Here is a 13,069-nt window from a genome sequence, read left to right as displayed (position 1 = left end):
ATTTCTCCACTATCGCTGAACCCCTGACTAGAGTGACTAAGAAAACCGTCACTTGGACATGGTCTACGGAACAGCAGAAAGCATATGACGAACTTAAGCACAGACTCACAACTGTACCGATATTTCGGCAGGCCGATGAGATTATTATTATCCTTTCATTATTAAGACTGACGCTAGCAGCTATGCTTTAGGAGCTGTTCTGATCGAGGGGGAGGGTGAAGATGAACATTCAGTGGAATATTTAAGCCGACTTTTAACTGCCGCCGGAAGGAATTATTCAACGACAGAACGAGAAGCTCTGGCAGTGGTCTGGGCTGTAATGAAGTTTAGAGGATACATAGAAGGAGTACCCGTCATTTTATTCACGGATCATCACGCCTTGAAATGGCTTATGTCCCTAAAATCACCTTCTGGTAAAGTAGCCACATGGGACCTTCAGCTGCAGGCATATAACATTACCATTTATTACAAACCTGGCAGAACAAACGTCGTCGCAGACACTCTGTCTCGTCCACCATGTACCGATGAGACTAGAGCAGAATGTGTTACCTGTGCAATCTCAGTTGATATGCGAACTCACAGTGCCGGTGACATCCGCACAGAGCAACTAAAAGATTCATCCATAGTTCGAATCGTTGAAGCCCTGGAGAATTAGAATAATTTGATACGCAAGGAACACTACGATAAGACGCGGAGGAGCAGTCCCCAATAGAAAATGGGAGATTTGGTACTTGCCAATGTACATTCAATTAGCAGAGCCTCTAAAGGGTATAGCGCCAAGTTTACTCCCCGACGCGATGGTCCATATATAATAGTGGAACAACATGGTCCTGCATCTTATAAAATTGCAAACGCAGACAATCTCGAATCATTGATTGGTACATACCATACGTCCGCACTCCAGCCTTATAAGAATACCGAAAGTACCCAATCATTGCCGGCTCCTGTCCGACCACTCAGAAAGAGAGGACGACCACCTAATCAGAAGAGTTCTATTTCCAGTTTCATCGTTGGGACTACTTCTGAAACTGAGGGGGAGATTGTAACAAATATTCCAACATAATACGAATGACGCTGTCCGCAATAGGACTACAACCCATTAGTTCCAACTACGAATCATAGATGGCGCCACATATGTTTTATAAAGCGGTGAGGAATGTCGTATGGTTTTACTTAATTCATTTATTATGTAAACGTTTGGATTAAGAGTCAAGGATTAAGAGTGTTCTAAGAGCGATTCTCCTTTGTATATATTAGCTTGCCGCCTGGTGACTAATTATATAAAGTGAATAGCTCCTTCTCTTAATATAGGCTGCTTGCGCTAGTGACGGCCTAACTTAATAAAATAACCGCTTGCTTTGGTTGTAACGGTTAATCAAATACCTGGTGTTGTTACTAGGCCAATTCGGCTTATCTCTCACCCATCCCCTACAATCTGGCGCTCAACGTGGTGCCAGTCGATTCAGCAGAGGAACATCCCCTACACAACTTTATTTACGTTTCCTTTCTTTCCTTAAAAATTAACTCACTGAAAAAAAAACTGGAATAATTGTATGAATGAATGAATGTAAATAATGTAGGATTACAATCTTTCAAACCTTATAGGCCTTGAAAAAATTTTAGCTTAGTTTTTTTTATTTTATTTTTATTTAAGTACATAAATACTGAGCAATTCAATCAAAAGCAAACTGACCAATCACAAGCAACTGTGCAAGGCAATTAAAGCATCTGGAGAAAAGAACGACTATATAAAATTTGATTGTAATTCTTTACTCAAATTTTGCTTCGCTCCTTATGTATGTTCTATAATTTATATTTTTAAAAGATTTTAATCTACCTCTTCTAAGTATTGTACCAAAACAGAGAATAAATAAACTTCTTCAAGAATATTACATCCGTAAAAACCTAATCCATTAGCTGTAATAAAAATTTCAGTTGACAATAATAATTTACTATCGGGCTCTGTATCAATAAACTGCGGACGTGTGTAAACAGTGACTACATCTAAGGAACATTATTAACTTACATAACATCGGGAAGATTGCTTCCAAGTATCATAACACGATAAAATAACAATCCACTATTTTATGATAATGCTCACAATATAAACTTGAGTAATAAATCTCCGTATATCGACCAATACGGTTTACTTAAGATACCTCGACATAAGACTTCTTTTGACAAATGTAAAGCTATGCGAATATAGATTATATTAATGTCTACTACTAACTGTAGCCTGCGACTTCGTCCGCGCGGAATTAAAAAAAAACGTAGTAAGTTAAGTAGCCTATGTGTTCTTACAGACTATGTTCTATAGGTACATCTGTGCCACATTTCATCAAGATTCGTTGAGTCGTTCCAAAGATACCTTGCAACAAACATCCATCCCTCTATCTAGCCGCATCAAGCCGGCAAAACATCCGCAGCTTGGTGTTTTGGATGACCATAGGCATCGGCGATTCAAGATCCGCTGCTCATTAAAAAAAATCCCAAATATCTGTTTTTATTCAAGGTAACCGCTCTACTGGCATTGAGTGCTGGCGCGGCTTTCGCCAGTACGGGAGCTCTATATGTGACTGAACGACTACGTCTCGGTCCACGCGGTGGTACTCAGCTGGTAGTTAGAGTCGCTGTGAATACACCGGGAAGGAAGAATATTACAGGTAAACATTGCTTAACTCATCGTTAGTCTACATCAGACTGCTCTTAGATATGTCTCCCTCAATGACTGATTCGAACGTTTGGGCATCTACGGATTAACAAACAAACCTGACAACCAATTCTGAGATACAATCAGCGAAAAAGTTTATTTCAAAATGTCCGGTCTTTATAATCTTATAAGTACTTGTTTTACTTATAAACATTTCAATGAACTTACAAACGATGGAGAAGTTTAAAATTAATGATAACAATAGCTGAGCACACTTCAAAAACTATTCGAAGCGTAATCGTTATAACAAATTGTTTTAATGAAGTTCCGAAGCAGTATCGGGTTTAGTTTGTTTTATTTATTTTTCTTTTTATAAAAGAAGGGGGCAAACGAGCAGCGGGAACATTAAAGTGTTCATTGACGCCCATGGACTTCTGCAATACCAGAGGCATCGCAGATGGGTTGCCAGCCTTTGAGATGGTGATACACTCGCTTCTTGAAGGACGCTAAGTCATAACGGTTTGGAAATACCGCCGAGGACAGACCATTCCACAACGCGGCAGTGCGCGGTAGAAAGCTACGCGAAAACCGCACAGTTGTGCATTGCCATCCATCGAGATGGTGTGGATGGAACCTGGCGGTCTCTCGTGTCGTCCGATGACGGAAAATATTTATTTTAATATCAAATCATCATAATATTTTTAGCTTTTATATGGAAATTACACAGTGTTTTAAAACTCTTTACATTAATTGGTCACAATCAAAATCGAAAAGTTTTACTTAAACTACAAGTTGGATGAAATTTCTCAAAACGTTAAATATAAGACCACAGTTATTTTCAGTTCCATCAAGTCTCATTAAAAACTTTCCATGATATATTATTATTTATAATCAGTTTTACCAAGTAGTGATCTACTTTGGTTTAACAATCTCAGCGTTAACTTATCACCAAGAAGTTTGTTCAAACTCTTGCGCGCTACGAAGTTTGTTACTCAAATTATATCATTAACTCTGCTTGATTAATGACTTCTATATAACAACGAAATATAGCTACAATATTAAAAGTAATTTTCATCTTTTACATTTTTATTGTAACCTATTATATGACATATTAGCTATGTGACGCGATTTCAACTCCTTATGGTCCATGATTTTTAGACTATGAAACGAAAAAAGAGTTTTTATATATAATTTCTAGTTAGTAACACCTACAAACTGCGCTGCGTCATCTACGCGGTAATGAGCATCTTAAAGACCTTTACTAAACCCAAATTGTATCTTATCTATATAGCTTATAAAGCTTAACGAAGGCAAACAATGTTTACTACGTTATTATTCATTTATCAAATTAAAATTACTATATTAAAAGTTTATCTTTCCAAAAACATTTCCCTATTCAACTGATTAACAACAAATAAGGCAACAACATAAATTTTGTGAACATTTACGTATATAATACTTGGAAGGCACACAAATTAATACAAGCATGCTAACAAGCTAGTCAAATTGATGGCGGAATCGCAAATTAACATTTAAATTGGACCCGGGCGGGAACAATCGCATCAATGACGTGAGTTCGTATATTATGGAGATGGGACTCACTGTGATAACGTAAACTCATTTTGGATATATCCAATCGCATACATGAGTTTCAAATGTCCTTTTTGAGGTTAAAATAGTTTCATTTGAATGCTTATTCGAAAGAAATTATCATGTAACCACTTTTAGATTCAGATTTGATTGTTATATCTATCTATATAAAAGAAAGTCGTGTTAGTTACACTATTTATAACTCAAGATCGGTCGAACTGATTTAGCTGAAACTTGATGGGGTGGTAGCATAGAACTAGGAGACGGACATAGGAACTTTTTATCTTGTGTGCATTTTTTTTTATTCCGCGCGAACGGAGTCGCGGGTAAAAGCTAGTTTAGAATAACATCACACAAAATGTAATGAACATCGTAATTTAATCTGTAGTTATGGGATTTTAAAAGTAATAGATGGTATAAAGGGGAAAGATTTTGTACAACAAAGAAATAAAAAAACTCTACGAAAAGTCGACAAAGAGTTGAACGACTTAATAATAAAGATTCTTGTTTGTGATTTAATTCATAATCCACGTCGTATACACTTCTGGGTTGACACAGGAAGCTGCTTTAAGTCGTAAGAAAGCAATATAAATCTCGACATTACGAGAGCATTATACTGAAACAAATAAAAATTTTATGTGACTCAAGATTATTGCATCGATTTATGATTTGAGCTTGTCTATGATATCTTTACGATAGTTCGATATATCAACGGCAGAAAGCGGAAATGTCGTATCTCGAAAATTGGCCCAAATAAGTTAACATCAATTGCTGTAACTAGTAAAAATAATCAATGAAGTAGTAACTTTAGGACATTCCAATTAACGGTATCAAATAACGTTTAGATTTATCAATCTAAACGTTATTTGATAAAATATGTTCCAAAGTTCAACTTCCTATCTTTATTAATTTAGGAGTTGTGATTTTTTGAAATATTTTTTTGGCTCTGGTGTAAAACTAGATATTTTGAGATACGACAAATTCGCTTTCTTCCGTCGATATGTCAATATTAATATGAACTTTTTTTTAATTATCTTTAAGTTCTACTCCTATTCCCCATTCCACCTTTTTGTTATAAAGAACAGTGATATGTACTATTTCTCTAGGTCCCCATTAAAGATTAGGCAATTTATATTGGGAAATTTTTCCTACTTTAGCAAAATCAATTGGCCGCTTGTTCATTTGCCAACATTAAGTTAAAAAAATATATATTCTTAAATATTTATTTTGCATTTCAGTTGAAGTAACTGGGTACAGTGCGGACAATTGTTCCATTTCGTACACGTCATTTAACAACGAGACTTTGGTCGGCTCAGTGATAAGATCGGCGAGTGTACTTGTACTGCCTGAAGGACTGCACAGAAGTGACACTCAGAGTGCATACTTTTGTGCAAATGGTAAGTTTTAACATCAACTTTTAGATAGCGTCTTGAGTAGTCATTATATGAATGTTGTCTTTGTTAAGAAGAATTTTTGTTTTATTATTTATTTACTTACTATAACAAATACAAATAAAAATATACGCTCTTGATACCAAGAGTCAATATACAAAACAAATAATAAGTTTAAATTATCTCTTTTAATTCTATAACAATGTTATTTGCGATTTATCTTGCAATTGACAAAAAAAAAATAATGCCTTTTCGTTTAAATTCACTATTTCTTTTAAATGATGTTACCCCAGATGTCGTTGGAAATGGATTGTAGGAACTTTTTATTTCATTTTAATTTCTGCTATGACACTTTATTTGTATCTTTCAGAACATCTCGCGGTGTCGTCCCTTGGCTCATGGGAATGGCAGTGGGTGGCCGCACCGCGAAACCGAGCTGGTTTAGTTTTGGAACTACGAGCGAAGGGAGCTGCTCATGTTGCACTCTCCGCTATACGAGAACCGTCAGAGGATATGTATAGAGTCGTATTCGAGAGGTCCCGCGTCTGGATCGCTAAAGGAAAACATGGTACGTAGAAGATTGTCATTTGTATAAATAGTTAACCAGTTTTTCACTGGCTTTACAATATTTGTTAATACACAACAATAATTAAGGTTTAAATTTGAGACACATTTTTATCGTCCAGAAGTAGTTCCATGGAAGGTTAACATTAATAAGAAAAACTGTTTGATATTTCATTTCGTATAGATCAAGGCTTTCATTTATCAAATTATTCGAAGCCAAGATTATAAAGAACTTTTTATTTCTCTTTACTTCCTGCAGTCTTTACTACCAAAAGCAATTTTATTTTATTTTTCCCTAGTTTTACTTTTTTATTATAAGACAACAATTATTTCATTAGTTCAACGACGTTTCTTACAGGGTACGACGTGCATTTAGCCAGCGCAGAACAAACAGGCAACGATGACGAATGTTCTGGCGCGGAGTCGTGGTGCGCGTGGTGGGTGTGGTGGGAGGGCGGTCGACTATCGGTTGGCCGCGGCGCCGCACCCGCGGAGAGGAGACTCCTAGTCTGGCCTCTCACTCCTGATATGAGGATCAACTATGTAGGGTTTAGCGCGTTATGGGGAGAAAAGGCGGACTTCAGGTGAGAATCGAAATTCAATTTTTAAAATATAAAACCAGATCCATTACATTAAAATTGAGTAGTTCAATTAATGCTCTCTATTTGACAATTAGGTCAGTGTCAACACATCACATCAACAAATATTCTTTGACACAACTAAAACATTATATATTATTATTACTACCATTGTTGTAGGAATCACCTAGCATCAAGTACATTGTGTTCTTTCCGGCACAATTAAATACTACATAGTATTTGAAGTAATAATGTTTTTGAACATTTTATTCGACAGAATTTGGAATTTCAATGAAGAAGCCGGCTTCTCTCAAGTTCTTGAACTTGGCCTTCCTCACGGTGTTGTACCAGGCTCCGCGAGTGGCACTCTTCTCGTGTCAGGCGGTCTTCATCTACCTTTGTACAGTCTACTGACGGATTCTGCAGACCAATGGGCTGCAGTGTGGAGAGACTCTCAGCTTTCAGCAGCATCAGCTAGTCTAGCACCACTTTTAGCTTTAGAACACATTCCACATTTGGTTGAAGACAATGAGCGAGAGAAGATTTTGAAGAAATTGCCCGAACAGGTAAAGAATAAAAAATATGCTACACGCAATTAAGTTTTGGACAATTTCATTTACAATTTATACTCGTAGACCGAAACATAGTTTATATTTTATATTACTGTTAATGATAATAATACTTTTCATTTTTGTTTTCAGGTCCAGATTTTACTATCGTTTCGAAAAAGTGACAATTCTTTTAGCGACCATCCAGCAATGAGCAGTCATTTATCTACAATCAAAATGTTAGAAATATTAACAAAAATTCAATCTTACTATCCAGTAGATCCCAATTTACTGCAATCCATTAAGAAATGGATTCAAATGCGACAAGAAGCTGATGGATCGTTTTCACCTTTAGCGGCTGATAAGGAAGTGGATTATTATCCATTGGATATGAAGAAAAACAATGGAACCGAAACTGAAGTCAATGAATATTATTATTATGACAAAGATGGGAATATGACACAAGAGGAAATTGATAGCGAAAGGAAAGTTGAAATAACTGCTGAAACTTTAGCGGCGTTGCTAGAAGTGGGAATTGAAAATGAGGCGAGTAAAATTATTAAATGTTTTACTGTACAGTTAAGTAAAGTACATTATCGTTAACGATAGACTGGTCCACGATAAAACTGTTTTATCTTAAATCGGTATCCATTTAATTATTATTATTTACTAAATATCATATGTATTTTTCTTACAGTTCGATGTTACCGTTGCAAAGAAAAGTCAAGCCTACTTGGAGAAGAACATCTACAATCTAACATCTCCAGCCGCTCTTGCTGCTACAGTTCTAGCTCTCGTACTTGCAAGGTTCGCAATTTTACCTCATATATTTGTAACTGAAGTCATATTGCTATTTAATTTCTTTTTATGTAAACGATAAAAATAGAAAGTAAGAATGTAGCCAGTCGAATGAAAAGTTTAAATTACTTTATGAAAATAACCCTCAAAATATCATACCAATTCTTATTAGACATAATAGATGTCGCTGTTATAAAAAATCTAATTTCAATGTACGTTTTATTTCAGGAGTCCGATTGTTCCCGAAGCTCTAACAATATTAAGGAACGCTTCAACAACTGAGGAAGGCGAGTTCGGATGGCCAGCTCCTAGAAAAGATGCTGCAGATTGGCTTCTAGAAGAGACATCTAGAAATATAAAAACTACATCGTACGGTAAGATTTTAATCCTTTACTAGCACAATATATTGGTCTAATTTTAAATATGGTAGACATTCCTTTTCAGTTACTTCTTTTCACACTGTAACATTTATGTCCTAATACGTTAGCTAGATAAATAATATGACTTTAGAGCGATTTTTTTTTTGTTTAAAGCAGCTCGAATGCATTGCGTGTTTTTTTAATATATATATATCACAATTTAATTTTAAGCTAAGTTCCACAAATATATATTCTTACAGAGGCAGTGACAATGGAACAATACGTGGCTGGTGTAAGAGTCTTGCTGGCGGCGTGCGCTCGCGGGGCCCTAGCTGAAGGCGAGGCGGCTGCCCGATTCTTGTACTACAGAGCGTCGACATTGCAGCGCCACCCGAGCCTTGCCTATAGCGCTACTAAAGCCGCAGCCCAGTACGCCGCTTTAGCTCATGATAGGTGAATAGATTATATATTTTTTTTACTTTTTTCAATTGAAGAAGAAAGTTTAAAGTAGGTGTTTTTAACCCTTTTGTACTTTCAGACATAGAGCGCTAACAGTATCACTAGCAACAGCTGGTATGGAACTCACTGACACCTTGGAGTTGCGAGCTAAAACACCGCCTCGACCGCTACAGCTGCCTGGCTTACCGACTAAAGTTTTTGTTTATGCCACTGGCGCTGGCTGCGCTACTGTCCAGGTAAATATTTGTCTGATCCAAACTTTGTTATTCATGACTTGAGACATTTGTATAGAGGTAAGGAATTTTTTACTAAAATAAATAATATAAATGCGTTTTTCTTTCAGGGAACCATATCGTACTCCACTTATACTCCTAAAGCTGAAAATGCGCTGTTGAATATCCAAGCTGCTATCATCGAAGAAATTCATCCAGAGAGAAGTAGCATAGAAGATCTGCAAGGAAATCTACCGACATTAATTATCAAGACATGTTTCAAGTAAATTCCAATATTTATAACTCAATCCATTAAACATTATCTGCATTACACTAAAAAAAAACTTGAGAGGTGTCAAAGGACACCCGGATGGAACGAAGTTCCTTTCTAAAAATTAGTGAAGGAACCAAGGAATAATTCTATGAATAAAAAACTTAAGTCTTCACAAGAAGTACATTTTATTTCTATGAATTTTCGTTATATATTGTCACGTCGTTGCCATGGTGAAGTAGCGCTCATTCGTCGTTAACATACTTACTATAGCAAAAAGTGTCGTGACAACTTTTCGTAAGAATTTTTTCCGTCTAGCCCCCTTTCACAACGCGCAATAAGGAACTTCGTTCCAAAAATACAGTTAGTTACTGTTTAAACACGTATTTTACTACGTATTTACAAGTACTTTAATACGTATTTTATTCAGAAATATATGTCACTAAAACTGATCTGGTATAAGTACTTTGTTATGTCATTGTAAGGATCGGGTATCGAAAATCTACGCATATTTCAATGATTATGATTTTTGGTAAGGTCTAACATCAGGGTGCTATTATGTGATTGAAAAACTGTCTTTGTTTTTATGGTTAGTCCAAATAACTTTCACACTGAAGTATGAAGGAGCACGATTTATGCAATTTAAGATTTTATTCTGCATTTTATTGTGTTTTTATTCAATTGCTGCTATTTTTAGATGGAAAGGCAAAGAGCGTTCCGGAATTTTACGCCTGGAGTCATCGCTCTTCTCAGGCTATGAGTTGCATTCCGTCAATCCTGTAGTGCTCGATGGTGCAACGTTTGCAAACCTGCATTATGGCTCTCGAGGAGAATCCGTTTGGTTTGTCTTTGCAAATGTAAGTATTAAATATTGTATGAAGTGTAAAATAAAATAAGAATATTAGAGCATATAAAATTTCCAATACTATGAATTAGAAATAAAATAGAAATTATCTGATCTCTTATGACAATAATGATATAACAGTAGAAAGAATTTGAAAGAACGAAATTAGTAAGTTACACTGATTTGTCTTGATTGCGGCAAAATATACTATCCAATCTTATGCTATATTTTGCATGTTCCAGATTAGTTCTACCTGCCCTGTTTGTGTTACCTACGAAGCTCGGTCAAACTTCATCATAACAAGCCTGCGACCTGCATTTGCTAAAATATATCCTGCTACACGTCCAGACTTAGCTGTGGAAACATTTTTCCACGCAAGACCTGGCAGTCCACTACTTCGGGGCATCACTGATGATGACTTTATCACCTGGTTTGATAAAACTGAAATAGCAAGTTTAACAACCACAGCAAGTATTGATAACATCTGTGAATGCGGACGAATATGCAGTAGAGATTATGAATTCAGAAAGCAAAATGAAACTAGTCATACTCTACTAAATTTCAAAACAAATGATAGTCATGCTGAAATAATTGAAATTGTTACAGTCTCTGAATTCAAGGATACCGAAAGTACTTCTACCACAACGTCACTAACGACATCGCCAGCCACTACAATTAAACCGGTTGTTAATGATTCTAACAGTTTAATGACTAATACAATAAGTAATTACTTAAAACATAACAAAACCAGTGATTCTTCAATAAAAAGTAGAGATTCAAGTAATACAAATAACCAAACACTTGATAATCACTTAAAACCGTTGATAGTTGGCACAAACGTGGAAGTAAATGCTAAAAGGCTGCCAAAATATTATCCCAAAAAGGAAGAAGCAAAGAAAAAAGTTTTGACAAGACGCAAAGGAACTCTTAAAGCTACTTACGGAGATAAACACGAAAAATTCTTTATTAAGTCAAAAGACGAAAATACTCTGGCTAATGAAACACATCACGTGGACATTAAAATATTAAAAAAAAGTAATCATTCCTCCAAAATTCATATGAAAAATGAAATCAACTATCTAAAAAATGTAACTGACTTCAAAGATGACAAAAATTCAACTTCCAAGGTAAACCTTATTCTGACAATCAACAATTTTAACAAAAATTTAACTAATGATACAGTTATTCCGCACAAAGAAACTACTCTTACACCTCACACAATTGCTGCAATAACTAAAAGCAATATACAAACAATGCATTATAAAACCAAAAAGCCAAAACCTGTTACACAAATTGTAAAACCTCGAGTAAGCATGGAATTGAATAACACAGATGCTGACTTGAAAGAAAACAATAAAACGTACGTAAAAATACCCAAAAATAAACCTAAACCAGCTGCAGTTGAAAAAACTGTAACGAAAACATTGAAATCTATTAATAAAGAAATACACAAAATACCTCCAACACCAATATCTGAAACTTCTAAGTCTCTGGCTGACAATATCAAGACCGACATAGCTCCAGAAAATAAAGAAGGTTACGAAATTCTAGACAAAAACCGCCTTTGGGAACTTCTTAAGGAGGGAAATGAAGCTGAAATGACAAAAATTGAAGACAAACTACAAATTAATAATAGGTTAAATATTGTTTCAAATCTTACACAAAATGATAATCGTTCATTATAAACATAACTGTTATATAATTCGTAAGTTTAAAAGACTTCAGTGAATATTTTTGTAACATTCTCTAATTACTTTATCCATTAATTAATAAAATTTATAGATAAGAATGTAAGTCGCAAATTTCCTAATAATGTAAAACTAATTCGGCGATGTTTATTAAAATGAAATGCACTCATTGAATCAATGTTTTAGATGGTAAATTAAGGAAGTGGTGTAAATAATTTTGAAGTAATTTCAATAGCCAAGCTGGTGACGAATGTGCTGTGAACTTAATATTTGAACGAATGTATCTTATTGCTCAAAGCCTCTAGTTAACTTAGACTACAACGGACACGTAATATAACATTAAATTTAGAAAATCGTAGTTCAGAATGCCAAATTTAATATTAAGGGCTTTATAGTAAAATATAACTAAAACAATTAGAGTAAGAAATTTGGAAAAAAACGCCAGAAATAGAAAGAAAGAAAACTTGGCTAGTAAAATCCTAAACTGACTTAATAATGTTCAAATTAGAGTCAAGAAAGTCTGTTCTAAAATGGTTGTATGTTGTTAAAGATAAGATTCCTTTTAAATTACAATGTACTACAACAGTGACTTTTTGTAAATACTTTCTTAAAGTTGCCAAATTTTAATTATTAGATGGTCTCTTAATCCTATCCTATTCTATTCTTCTTAGTATTTAACCCTTTAGCATACTTATGAATTAGAACTTTTAGATTAACGTAATGCTAATTGCCCCCAGAATTTCCATCCGTCTATCGTCTTTTGTATCTATAAAGGTAGTGTCTTACTGTAGCTGTCTAGTTGTTTTATGTCTTTTCCTGAAATTGTAAATCGGTACATAAAACTTAATAATGATTTTAGTTGGAATGTTCATTAAATAAAATAAACTACTCAAAAGTAAACAAATTGAACATAAGGAAGTATCATCTTCATTCAGTATAAAATGCCTAAGGACATCTCTAAAGTTACGATTTACAATTTCATTCTTTTGTTCTCTTTTCCTGTAGAAAATTAGAATGTATTATTTATACGTATAAATTAACTATTAACCGTATCTCCTACACTTAAATGTAATTCATTTCTTTTGGCAACTATTGAATTAAAGATTTTTAATAGCAT

At 34.8% G+C, this 13,069-nt stretch overlaps 1 protein-coding gene across 1 annotated transcript in view; it reads left to right on the top strand.

The window, feature by feature from the left end:
• The window catches only part of LOC106712880 (C3 and PZP-like alpha-2-macroglobulin domain-containing protein 8), an 86,387-nt gene extending 74,438 nt beyond the window's left edge, over positions 1 to 11,949 (top strand). The window contains exons 13-25 of the mRNA XM_045679384.1: positions 2,513 to 2,663; positions 5,479 to 5,637; positions 6,002 to 6,199; positions 6,554 to 6,779; positions 7,051 to 7,339; positions 7,475 to 7,867; positions 8,019 to 8,128; positions 8,348 to 8,493; positions 8,739 to 8,931; positions 9,017 to 9,173; positions 9,281 to 9,432; positions 10,118 to 10,277; positions 10,507 to 11,949. Of these exons, the coding sequence (XP_045535340.1) occupies positions 2,513 to 2,663; positions 5,479 to 5,637; positions 6,002 to 6,199; positions 6,554 to 6,779; positions 7,051 to 7,339; positions 7,475 to 7,867; positions 8,019 to 8,128; positions 8,348 to 8,493; positions 8,739 to 8,931; positions 9,017 to 9,173; positions 9,281 to 9,432; positions 10,118 to 10,277; positions 10,507 to 11,949 (3,777 nt within the window). The remainder of the gene's footprint in view (positions 1 to 2,512; positions 2,664 to 5,478; positions 5,638 to 6,001; positions 6,200 to 6,553; positions 6,780 to 7,050; positions 7,340 to 7,474; positions 7,868 to 8,018; positions 8,129 to 8,347; positions 8,494 to 8,738; positions 8,932 to 9,016; positions 9,174 to 9,280; positions 9,433 to 10,117; positions 10,278 to 10,506) is intronic.
• Positions 11,950 to 13,069: the final 1,120 nt, after the last annotated feature.

The sequence above is a fragment of the Papilio machaon genome, chromosome 9 (genome assembly GCF_912999745.1).
Source record: "Papilio machaon chromosome 9, ilPapMach1.1, whole genome shotgun sequence".
NCBI classification, from domain to species: Eukaryota; Metazoa; Arthropoda; class Insecta; order Lepidoptera; family Papilionidae; genus Papilio; species Papilio machaon.
Note: the sequence above shows the minus strand (reverse complement) of the source record. Positions and strands in the feature narration are given on the sequence as shown.